The sequence below is a fragment of the Stegostoma tigrinum genome, chromosome 6, assembly GCF_030684315.1.
Source record: "Stegostoma tigrinum isolate sSteTig4 chromosome 6, sSteTig4.hap1, whole genome shotgun sequence".
Lineage (NCBI taxonomy): Eukaryota > Metazoa > Chordata > Chondrichthyes > Orectolobiformes > Stegostomatidae > Stegostoma > Stegostoma tigrinum.
The window spans coordinates 111965763-111978879 of NC_081359.1; the positions used below are offsets into that span (position 1 = coordinate 111965763).

At 48.6% G+C, this 13117-nt stretch overlaps 1 protein-coding gene across 1 annotated transcript in view; it reads right to left on the reverse strand.

The window, feature by feature from the left end:
* Positions 1-12841, reverse strand: part of trpc2b (transient receptor potential cation channel subfamily C member 2b) — a 39155-nt gene extending 26314 nt beyond the window's left edge. Inside the window, exons 1-3 of the mRNA XM_059646887.1 lie at positions 11809-12841; positions 5267-5968; positions 2944-3144 (exon numbers count right to left, since the gene is read on the reverse strand). Of these exons, the coding sequence (XP_059502870.1) occupies positions 2944-3144; positions 5267-5968; positions 11809-11823 (918 nt within the window). The 5' untranslated portion in view covers positions 11824-12841. The remainder of the gene's footprint in view (positions 1-2943; positions 3145-5266; positions 5969-11808) is intronic.
* Positions 12842-13117: the final 276 nt, after the last annotated feature.

The window sequence follows — 13117 nt, forward strand, 5'->3', positions numbered from 1 at the left end:
CATCATGGTGAACTGGAGGCATTAAAGACAGTCTTAAACTGGAGGAAGAAGCTTACACTGTTACCATAACATTATAGTAAACATGAAGTGTGCAAGGAATACAGGATTCAGCAAAACAATAGAGAGGAAATTGATAAGAAAAGGGAGCGAGATTACAGGAGAAGATGATTGAGAGGTGCAAGAACAAACAGTGACTGCTTTCTGTGCATGTAAATAAGAAGCCATTAATGACAGCAAATGTAAGCCTTTGAAGAGGCATTTTAATAAGGAATCAAGAAATGGTAGAAAACGATGCGAAACTTTGTATCATTCCTCACATTAAACACAAAATGTTACTCTGGAAATAACAGAGAAATAAGGCTCTGTGAATGGGAACGAAAACAAAATGGCATAAACAAGGAAGTGGTACCTTTTTTTCCTATTCATTTGTGGGATGTGGGTGTCGCTGGCTGGGCCCAGCATTTATTGCCAGTCCCTAGTTGCCCCGTGAGAAGGTGGTGGTGAGCTGCCTGCTTAAAATTAAGAAGAAATTAACTAGAGAAATTTATAGGACTAAGAAATGGCAACAAATTCCCTGGACCTGACAACCTGCAGCTTTGGGATTTAAACGTTGAGGCCACAGCAATAGAGGAAGAACTGCGCAGGCCATTATTGGCCAATCTGGTTAATGTTCTAAAGGACATAGGCTGGGCCTTCGGCAGGTGGTGAGGGAACCAACAAGAGGGAGTGGCATACTTGACCTCATCCTTACTCATCTGCCAGCTGCAGTTGCATCCGTCCTTGACAATATCGGTAAGAGTGACCATTGCACAGTCCTTGTGGAGACAAAGTCCCACCTTCACATTGTGAATAACCTTTACTGTGTTGTGCAGCACTATCACTGTGTTTAATGGGACAGGTTTTGCAGATCCAGCAACTCAAGACTGGGCATCCATGAGGCGCTGTGGACCATCAACAGCAGCAGAATTCTATTTCAGCACAATCTATAACCTCATGGCCTGGTGTATCCCCCACTCAACCATTACCATCAAGCCAGGGAATCAACCCTGGTTTAATGATGGGAGACCCCCCACTCAGTGCAAACGATGGAACATTTGCAGCAATCTTCAGCCAAAAGTGCCGAGTGGATGATCCATCTCAGCCTCCTCCAGTGGCCCCCAGCATCACAGATATACCAGTCTTCAGCCAATTCGATTCACTCCACTTGATATCAAGAAACAGTTGGAGACACTGGATACTGCAAAGGCTACAGATCCTGACAATATTCCGGCAGTAGTCCTGAAGACTTGTGCTCTAGAACTTGCCGCTCCCCTAGCCAAGCTGTTCCAGTACAGTTACAACACGGGTATCCACCCGACAATGTGGAAAATTGCCCAAGTATGTCCTTTACACAAAAAGCAGGACAAATCCAACCAGCCAATTACTGCCCCAGTCTCCTCTCGACCATCAGTAAAGTGACGGAAGGTGTCAGTAACAGTGCTATCGAGCAGCACCTGCTCAGAAATAACCCGCCCAGTGACGCCCAGTTTGGGCTCTGCCAGGACCACTCAGCTCCTGACCTCATTACAGCGTCAGTTCAAACATGGACAAAAGAGATAAATTCCAGAGGGTGAGGCGAGAGTGATAGTCCTTGATATCAAGGCTGCATTCGACCGAGTGTGGCATCACAAAGCCCTAGCAAAACTGGAATCAATGTGTATCGGGGGCAGACTCTGCGCTGTTGGAGTCATACCTGGCACATATGATGGTTGTGGTTATTGGAGGTCAATCATCTCCAGGACATCTCTGCAGGAGTTCCTTAGGGTAGTGTCCTTGGCCTAACCATCTTCAGCAGCTTCTTAAAGACAGAGATCTTTGGCACGAAAGAGGCCATTTGGACTATCACATCCATGTCATTATGTATGGGTGAAGAAGGTAACACCAGAAATGTTGACTGCTCCTTTCCTTCAGGTGCTGCCGGGCTTGCTGTGTCCTTTCAGCCTCCTGTTTGTCTACGTTCATCATTATATCCCTTCTTTTGTATTCTACACCTCTGCCAATGAAGGAGCGTGTTCCATATAACAAAGTGTGCGGCTGGATGAACACAGCAGGCCCAGCAGCATCTTAGGAGCACAAAAGCTGACGTTTTGGGCCTAGACCCTTCATCAGAAGAGGGTCTGATGAAGGGTCTAGGCCCGTAACGTCGGCTTTTGTGCTCCTGAGATGCTGCTTGGCCTGCTGTGTTCATCCAGCTCCACACTTTGTTATCTTGGATTCTCCAGCATCTGCAGTTCCCATTATCACTGAGCATGTTCCATGTACCTCCTTTACAACCTTATCCACTAATACAGCTTCCTTTAGTGACCTGTGCACTTGTATGACAAGATCTCTCACTTTATCTAACCCCTCAGTGTATTCCCTTTTTACTTATTGACCTTCCTAAAAGCATCACCTCACACCTATCAGAGGTGAACTCCACCAGCCATTTTCCTGCCCACCCCACCAACCCATCTATATCATTTTGGAGCTAATGGCTATCCTCTACACTATCCACTACATGGCCAATAATTGTGTTATCTACAAATTTCCCAATTGTAGCCCCCATTTTCAAATCCACATAGATAGTGTATAAAACTAACAGCAGGAATGCCAACACTGAGCCCTGCAGAATACTAAGTGAATCAGCTTTCCATTGACAAGGGCAGCCATTGGCCCTCGTGCTTTGTCTCCTGTTACGAAACCAATTTTCAGTCCAATTCAATATATTACAGTTAGTCACTATCTTCAAAGCTAAAGTTGATAGGTTTTGAGTACCCATGGAATTCCGGGAACTGGGAAAAAGGTCAAAGGAGCTAGATCCGCCCCTGATAACAGCCCAGCTCCTGTCTCGGATGGTATTGTGAGCCTCCCTCTCAAGTGAATCAACAGCAATGCAACCCCAGTAGGCATCACAGTCACACTCACTCTCTTCTGATTGTAGTTGACAGCAAGGCGCAGTCTGCCCAGGTTGGGGATCCCTTCTTCAAAGGCTTGGTTATCCGTATCTTCCACACTTTCATCACCACAATCATTCAGCACAGCATTCACTTCACTCTGATTCCGGCACATTCCAAGCAGCTCCACTGCCATGTCCTGACAGAGTTCCTCCAGGCTTAGATATTCCGGCTGGAAAAGAGAGATTATTTTTAATGCATTTATTCATAGCATGTGGCTGTCTCTCTTAATAAGCCCAACATTTGCTTCCCCTCTCTAATTGCTTCTGGTGCCGAGGGGCTTTCTATCTCAGAGTAATTAAACGTAACCCAAATTGCTGTGAGTCTGGAGTCACGTAGATCAGACCATGTAAGGATGGCAGATTTCCTTCCCTAAAAAGTCATTAGTGAACCCTATAAAGGATTTCCTGACAATCAGTAGTGGTTAAAATCTTAATTCCAGATTTTTATTGAATTGAAATTCCACCACCTACCACGAACATTACCTGGATCCCTGGCCTAGGCCAGACTATTATCTCCACTGAGTGACATCGGATTGGAGCACCAAGGTCAATAAATACAGTGTGGAGCTGGAAAAGCACATCAGGTCATACAGCTTCCAAGGAGCAGGAAAAGTCAACATTTTGGGCTGAAACCCTTGGTCAGGACTCAGGGGGAGGGGAGCCTAGAAACAAATAGAGGGAGGGGCGTGGGGCGAGGGAAAGGTAGGTAGGACAGTGACAGGTTCTCCAACCCCACCTTCCTCCCTCTATTTATTTCTGGGCTTCCCTCCTGGTCCCCAGTCCTGTTGAAGGGCTTTGGACCGAAGCGTTGATTTTTCCTGCTCCTCGGAAGCTGTCTGACCTGCCGTGCTTTTCCAGCGTCACACTTATAGACTCTGGTTTCTAGTCCTTGCTGATTCCTGGGACACCAGGGATTCAGTTGTGAGGTGGAAATAACAACTCAATGTTAGTAATAAAGTGGACATTCAGAGATTTCAATGATTGAAAAATATTAGGAGCTCCCACATTCCATCGCAACTGAGAGAGTCCGTACCTCGCTGTGGCTATGCCCTGACTTGTAGCATGTCCCATTTCTCTCTCATAACACCCCCTCCCCTGACACCCCACCCTCCACCATTTTCAGGGCAAACAATCTCTTCAATTGAGAATCTCATCTTTGCTTTGAGATCGCGAGATGGTCCTTCCTCCTTCCTTCCTCTAATCGCCCAGATGGCAGGGCCTTCCCCAAATCCTGATCTCGGCACCAGTCCCAATTTCTACCGTCCCAACATTAGCATCTGTGCTGAGATAATGGGAACTGCAGAGGCTGGAGAATCCAAGGTAACAGAGTGTGGAGCTGGATCAACACAGCAGGCCAAGCAGCATCTTAGGAGCACAAAAGCTGACGTTTTGGGCCTAGACCCTTCATCAGAAAAAGGGGATAAGGAGAGGGTTTTGAAATAAATAGGAAGAGAGGGGGAGGCGGATTGAAGGTGGATAGAGGAGAAGGTAGGTGGAGAGGAGACAGACAAGTTAAAGGGGTGGGGATGGAGCTAGTAAAGATGAGTATAGGTGGGGAGGTAGGAAGGGGATAGATCAGTCCAGGAAGGATGGACAGGTCAAGGGGGCGGATGAGGTTAGGAGATAGGGAATGGAGGTGTGGCTTGAGGTGGGAGGAGGGGATAGGTGAGAGGAAGAACAGGTTAGGGAGGAGAGGATGAGCTGGGCTGGTTTTGGGATACAGTGGGGGGGGAGGGGAGATTTTGAAGCTTGTGAAATCCACATTGATACCATTGGGCTGCAGGGTTCCCAAGCGGAATATGATTGAGGCACTGCAGGAGGCCCATGATGGACACGTCATCTGAAGAATGGGAGGGGGAGTTGAAATGGTTCGTGACTGGGAGGTGCAGTAGTTTGTTGCGAACCGAGCGGAGGGTTCTGCAAAGCGGTCCCCAAGCCTCCGCTTGGTGCCACAGCCGCATGCTCAAAACTTCTCATCATCTCTTCCTTTAAGATATTTCTCAAACTGACCTCTTTAACCAAACATTTGTTCACCTGATCCAATTGCTGTGGGAGTGATTTCTGGTCAAATTTTAGTTAGGAATAGATGATCTTGGGATGTGTTGTTACAGTGAAGGCATTACACTGTCAGACTGTCAGCACTGAGGGACCAGTTGCCCTGAGGAGATATAGATGATCTCCTGAGATCCCACAATCTCTGTAGGCAGCAATATCACACCTCCCACCACACCCGCTCAATTCTAGCCAGGCTGAAATGTGTCGCTGCCTGGCCCACACTGTGGAGTTACCCACCTTAAACTCGGGCTCTTTCTTGGACAGTTGTTTGAGCTCCCGGCTCAGCTTGAAGGCACTCAACATGGCATCATCATTGGCGATGGAGAGGTAGGGCCTGCTGGCCAGACCTTTGTAGGTGTTAATGCGAGACAGCGAGAACTTGAGCATGTCATACTGCCGGGCGTTGAGACACTCTGGGCAGGCACAGGAGATCTTGTGGGGGATCGGAATGACATGGCCCTTCTTCATCAGCAGGTCCACGATATCAAACAGATTCTTCTGGCAAGCCAGGGTCAACGGGGTGACCCCAGGCGCGAATCGGGAGCTGTCAATGGAGTGGTCGAACAAGGCCAGGGAGAAGGACATGATGTCTACCTTGTTGTGACTGACTCCTTTCTGCTGGTCCAGCCTCTCCAGCAGGAGCTTGACCACATTGATGAGGTTCATGTCCACGGCCACCAGCAGTGCCTCATGGATCTGCCGGAAGTCGAACTTGACCAGCCGCAGGAGGTTGATGATAATTTCCTCATTGCCCATGCGGATGGCCAGGTTGAGAGCCTCTCTCCAAGATCGGTCTTCTGCATCATCGAGCTGCCTCAGGAGACCATCACTCGTCTGCAGCAACTTATAAAGTTTGGCCAAGTTCCCATCGTAGATGGCTCCAATCAGAGTGGGTGGGAATTTCATCTTCTTCCCTGCTATCTCTCTCCAGTTGTCCTCCTAAAAACAGAACATGGGGCAGGAGTGGGTTAGAGGACACAGGTTCGAGAGGGTCAAATCCCCCTCCCCCCACAATAGGTTCCACCCCCACCCTCATCACCAATGGGTCAAAGGCTCTCTCTCTGTCTCCAATGGGTTGGATTTCCTTCACATTTGTGGGCACTGCATAACTGGGCAATTTCTTGGAGGTTTTAACTCTGATGGCTTGGCCTCTGGGTGTTAACAAAGAGGAAAAATTGGGATTTGATTGTTAGGTTGATTAACACAAAAAGATAGACCTTTGAGGATTAGATAGGGTGGACAGTGAGAGTCTTTTTCCAAGGATGATGACTTCAGCTTGTACAAGGGGGCATAGCTTCAAATTGAGGGGTGATAGATTTAAGACAGATGTCAGAGGCAGGTTCTTTACTCAGAGAGTGGTAAGGCTGTGGAACGCCCTGCCTGCCAATTTAATTAACTCAGCCCCATTAGGGGCATTTAACAGTCCTTGGATAAGCAAATGGATGATGATGGGATAGTGTAGGGGAGGGGGTAAGATTAGTTCACAGTTCGGTGCAACATTGAGGGCCGAAGGGCCTGTCCTGCACTGTATTGTTCTACGATTAGGATCCGGAGCAGAACCCCCATCAACTCCCAGAGACACTGGGAGGTAAATATGACTATAGAGTAAAATGAGCATCAGCTATTGTCAAGCTGTTCAGTTGGCACGTACCAGAACTCCCATCATTCCCCAGTCAGGTACCTGCTGGTACACCAACCTCGATCAACTTCCTGGGTGCTAATGCGTACCTCAATCCCGGGCATCGCTGGCTGGGCCTCCACTTATTGCCTAGTTACCCCTTGAGAGGGTGGTAGTGAGCTGCATTCTTAAACCACTGCAGTCCATCAGCTGTGGGTTGACCCACAATGCTATTAGGGAGGGAATTCCAGGATTTTGCCCCAGTGACAGTGAAGGAACAGCGATATATTTCCAAGTCAGGGTGGTGAGTGACGTGGAAGAGAACTTGCATGAGGTGGTGTTCCCATGTATCTGCTGTCCTTGTCCTCCTGGATGGAAGTGGTCGTGGGTTTGGAAGGTGCTGCCTGAGGATCTTTAGTGAGGTTCTGCAGTGCATCCTGTAGATATTACACACTGCTGCTACTGAGCGTCGGTGGTGGAGGGAGTGGGATGTTTGTGGATGTGGTGCCAATCAAGCAGCTGCTTTGTCCTGGATGGTGTCAAACTTCTTGAGTGTTATTGGGGCTGCCCCCATCCAGGCAAGTGGGGAGTATTCCATCACACTCCTGACTTGTGCCTTGTAGATGGTGGGACAGGCTTTGGGGAGTCAGGAGGTGAGTTACTCGCTGCACTATTCCTAGCTTCTGGCCTGCTCATGTAACCACTGAGTTTATGTGGTGAGTTTCTAGTCAATGATAACCCCCAGGATGTTGATAGTGGGGGATTCAGTGATGGTAACACCATTGAATGTCAAGGGGCGGTGGTTAGATTGTCTCTTATTGGTGATGGTCACAGCCTGGCATTTGTGTGGTGCGAATGTCACTTGCCACTTGTCAGCCCAAACCTGGGTATTGTCCAGATCTGCTTGAACGTGGACTGCTTCAGTATCTGAGGAGTTGTGAACGGTGCTGAACATCGTGCAATCATCAGCGAACATTCCCACTTCGGACCTTATGTTGGAGGGAAGGTCATTGATGAAGCAGCTGAAGATGTTTGGGCCGAGGACACTACCCTGAGGAACTCCTGCAACGATGTCCTGGAGCTGAGATGACAGACCCCCACCACCCATGACCATCTTCCTATGTGCCAGGTATAACTCCAACCAGCGGAACATTTGCCCCCCAATCAATACCGATTGATTCCAGTTTTGCCAGGGTTCCTTGATGCCACACTCCGCTGAATGCAGCCAGCCAGGAAGGCCCACATCCCAACAGTGAATGAAACAAACATGACCTATCTGTCCAATTTCCCTTTATAAACAAATTCTCCAGCTCAGGCAACATTCTGTTAAATTTCCTCTGTCCCCTCTCCAGTCTATCACATCCTACCTTTAATGTGGATTCCAGAATAGCACAGGAAGGGTCACTCAATCTGAAATGTTAACTCTGATTTCTCTGTATACATGCTGCCAGACCTGCTGAGCTTTCCCAACAATTTCTGATTTCCAGCATCCTCATTTCTTTTTTTTTCTCCACACAGTACTCCAGCTGTGACCTAATCAATATTTTATACTTGTCCAGCATCACTACCCTGCTCTTAAACTCTAACAGATGTTTTTTTAACCACGTTGTCTACTTGTTCTGGTACCTTAGGGGATCGGTGTACATACACACCTGGGTCCATCTGACCCTTGGTGCTTCCCAGGATCCTACTGTCCATCATGTAGTCCCGTGCCTTCTTTTTCCTGCCCAAGGACATCATCTGACAGCTATCCAGTCACACAAAGAAAATTGGGGAAAGACAAGATCCACTTGATAGTGCCTGATCCCTAGAACAGCAGCAACGCGGATTCTTCTCTGCCTCTCTACTCTCCATTCAGGCACTCCTTAAAATTCACCTCCTTGACCTAGCTTTGCCAGGGTCAGTGTTGGGACCACAAATTCACATTGTGTATTAATGATCTGGATATAGGAACTGAGGGTGTTGTGGTAAGGTTTGCAGATAGCACAAAGACAGGCAAGGGGACAAGTTGTGTTGAGGAAGTGCAAAGGCCACAGAAGGTCTATGAGAGGCTGGGGGAGTGGGCAAAGACATGGCAGATGGAATATAATGTGGGGAGAAGAGGTGTCAACCATTTTCTAAACAGCAAGAGGCTTTGGAAATTTGAAACACAAAAGGACTTAGGACTCCTAGCTCAAAATTCTCTCCACGTTAATGTGCAGGTTCAGTTGGCGGTGACGAAGACAAATGCAACGTTAGCAATCAGTGTAAGAGGGCTAGAATACAAGAGCAGGGATGTACGGCTGGGGTTGTATAAGGCTCTGGTCAGACCACATTTGGAATATTGTGAACGGTTTTGGGCTCTCTAAGGAAGGATGTTCTGGTGTTGGAGGAGTTCCAGAGGAGGTTCACAAGAACAGTCCTGGGGATGAAGTGATTGTCAAATGAGGAATGGTTGAGGTCTGCACTTGCTCCAGTTTAGAAGCTTGAAATGGAACTGATTAAAACTTACACAATACTGAGAGACTGGAATAGAGTGAATGTGGAGAAGGTGTATTCACTTGCAGGAGAGACGAGGGCTTGAGGGTGAAGGGATAACCCTTTAGAACTGGGAAAAGGAATTTTTTCAGCCAGAGGGTGGTGAATCTGTGGAACTTATTGTTGCAGTCATTGACTGTACTTAAGACAGAGATCAATAGGTTCTTGATTAGTAATGGGATCAAGGATTACAGAAAGAAAGCAGGGTCTGAAATACATATCAGCCATGATTCAGTGGTGGAGTAGACTCGATGGACTGAACGGCCTAATTCTGCGCCAATACCTTGTAGTCTTATGTAGCACCATGTCAAATTCAGTTTGATAATTGCTCCTGTGAGGTGATTTATGGTACTAAGGTAGTGTATAAATGCAGTTAGCTGTTGTTTTACAGCTTTGTAATGCATTATTCTGCACTGTTTCACACAATTACACAAAGTCAGGCTCTATCAGAGGCTGGGAGAGTTTAGAACTCTTGCTGTTCAGCGGCCAGCGGGACTCAGTTCTTCCTGCTCTCTACAAACGCCAGTCTCTCACCTCAGTGGACCCCTCAACCTGTGGGTACCTCGTCCTGTGGGCACCTCACCCTGAGGGGCCCGATCTGTTGATTGAAGGTGAAATCAGTTGGCTGAACGGTGGGACGCGGGCCGTACCAGGGAGTGGTCATTCCCTGGCTGTGAGCCTGTGTTACCATTGCCTTTGAGAAATGGGAGAATGGTTTCACTGATTACAGCCTGGGCAAACCGTGATACTGGTACAGCTTGATGCCAGTCTGAGTTCGGGTACAAGTTTCACTCCCTCTCCTATTGCCTGCCCCTCTGTATCGATAATCAATTTGCTGACCCACTGACTGGAAGGGCCTGAGCGTTAACTGACCTTGACAAAGGGCAGCAGAGGGATGGCGGTGGGTGGGGATGAGCAAACTGAACCCCAGTGTGGCACCGAGTCTGTACCCACAACCCCCCCCCCCGCCATCTCCGTAAGATATCACATTAATTCCAAATAAAACATTGTTTCTCTTACATTTCTCCCGCTATATAATCAGAGTGTGCAGGAAGATACCATTCAGCCCATCAATATTCTGCTGGTTATTTTGAAAGAGCTATCCATTATTCCCATCGCCCTGCTCCATACCCGTGAAAACTCCACAGTCTGATTCCCCCAGTTCCCTTTCGGAAAGTTCCTGTTGAGTCTGCCCCTTCAGGCAGCTTGTCCCAGACCACGATAATAAAATGTGATCCCCCCCACCCACTGCATCCCAAAACCAGTCCCTCCTTGACCTGTCCGTCTTCCCTGGACTGACCTGTCCCCTCCCTACCTATCTTCTTTACTCTCCATCTTCGGTCCGCCTCCCCCTCTCTCCCTATTTATTCCAGTTCCCTCTCCCCATCCCCCTCTCTGATGAAGGGTCTAGGCCCGAAACGTCAGCTTTTGTGCTCCTGAGATGCTGCTTGGCCTGCTGTGTTCATCCAGCTCCACATTTTATTATCTTGGAATCTCCAGTTCCCATTATCTCTGTCCCAGACCACGTTGACTCACTGTGGGAATAAAATTCACTCTCTCACACCCCCAACCCCCCACCTGCCCCAATCCCCCTCACTCTGCGGCTTTTCCCGATTCCCCTCAATCCGTCTCCCTCTGGTCCCCGACTCTCCTGACCCTGAGAACACTTTCTCCTGGATGGCTCTATCGAAACCTCCTTCCTGATTTTATACGAGATAATGGGAACTGCAAATGCTGGAGAATTCCAAGATAATACAATGTGAGGCTGGATGAACACAGCAGGCCAAGCAGCATCTCAGGAGCACAAAAGCTGACGTTTCGGGCCTAGACCCTTCATCAGAGAGGGGGATGGGGAGAGGGAACTGGAATAAATAGGGAGAGAGGGGGAGGCGGACCGAAGACGGAGAGTAAAGAAGATAGGTGGAGAGAGTGTAGGTGGGGAGGTAGGGAGGGGATAGGTCAGTCCAGGGAAGACGGACAGGTCAAGGAGGTGGGATGAGGTTAGTAGGTGGATGGGGGTGCGGCTTGGGGTGGGAGGAAGGGATGGGTGAGAGGAAGAACCGGTTAGGGAGGCAGAGACAGGTTGGACTGGTTTTGGGATGCAGTGGGTGGGGGGGAAGAGCTGGGCTGGTTGTGTGGTGCAGTGGGGGGAGGGGATGCACTGGGCTGGTTTAGGGATGCAGTAGGGGAAGGGGAGATTTTGAAACTGGTGAAGTCCACATTGATACCATATGGCTGCAGGGTTCCCAGGCGGACCTGTCCGTCTTCCCTGGACTGACCTATCCCCTCCCTACCTATACTCTCCTCTACACCTATCTTCTTTTCTCTCCATCTTCGGTCCGCCTCCCCCTCTCTCCCTATTTATTCCAGAACCGTCACCCCATCCCCCTCTCTGATGAAGGGTGGTGGACTGAAGCGTCAGCTTTTGTGCTCCTGAGATGCTGCTTGGCCTGCTGTGTTCATCCAGCCTCACATTGTATTATCCTGATTTTATACATCTTGATTAAATCTCCCTCTGCTCTGGTCTGAGGGCAGCAGCGCCAGCGTCTCCAAAATCTGATTGAAGAGGTTGATCAATGACATTGGTAATTATCTGCAAATAATGTTGGCCATAGCTGTCGAGTCTGACATAGCCGTTACTCACCGTTAGATGCTCCATGGTTGAACCTTCCTCCTGGTGACTCCTCCAGTCAATTTAATGCTGACTGTCCCCCTGACTCCACAGACAGACGGTGTCGCCTGTGCGTTGCCCCTGATCAGGAACGCAGGGACTAGGTGTCCATGGTGATGTGTTGGCCGTCTGGCTGTCTTCCTCAGCAATGGCTCACCCACAGCTGCGAGTCTGACCCTCTCTGATCACTGTATTTCTCAACGCCAGCATCATTTGCGGGCGTTGTTCCGCGGTGCGACGCTCAGTGCTTCAGCTGCTGGAGCCTGTTGTCACATTAACTACCCAGGGACTTCCCTCCTGCTCTGTAATTGGTGCCTGTACCTGCCCAACTCCCCAGTGGGCACATTAATCCAGCCTTGGAAAATTCCAGAAGGATTCACTAACTAGAAGTGAACTACTCATTAAAACCAGCAGGAGCGTGTTAACAATTAAATACAAACGTGTTTTTCTGAGCCCTGGTTCTGACAGCTCCGCTCAATCACTTAACAACTCCCAGTTGTTCCCTCCTTCCTCTGTCTCCGCTCTCTGCCTCTCTTCCTGACTAGTTTACTTTTCTCTCTCTGTCTCTGGTGTACACCCCAGCTGTATGATTATCTGAGATCATCACTCAGTTTACACCATTCTCATCCAAAATTAAGATGTTCCCTACCGCTTTCTCTCGGTCTGTCTCATGCTCTCTCTCTCGCTCTCAGTCAGTCTGGTAGGTGCTGTGTGATTGTTTTCTCCTCTCTTGGTTTGACCTCAACGGCAGGGAGTGAGGGGGGCAAATACTAATCGCTGGCCCCAGTGAAGCCAAAGAGGGAGATAGAGAGACTGGGAGAATGGCTGAGAAAGAGAGAGACAGAAAACATTCATTTCCAGAAAGAATGGAAGAGAGGAGAGCAATAGAACTCCTGAAAATTGATTCACTCTTTTCCTGCCCTCTCCCAGTGTCTCTTCAAGATTTCCCTTCTGTTTCTGACCCCTTAGTATCTGTTCTGCTGATGAAAGCTCCTTGTGCCGCCAGTTACCTGGAGTTTCAGTGCTGAGCTTGCTGATGTGTCATCCTGACTCTGATGGGAGGTTTAGACCTTTCCAAACCCCAGGGGCCGAAGTCGGCCTCGGAGATCGAAGCATATAAACATGTTTTTTAATCAAACATTATTTTCAACGGTTATGTTGTGACACTTAGTTAGAAGTGGAATAACAGGGTGTGAGGCATTCCATTAGATATAAGCTGGGGCAGTCGGACTGGGTGAGCTGCAGCGAGATGCCCAGGACAGGTGTTTAGACATCGGTGTTA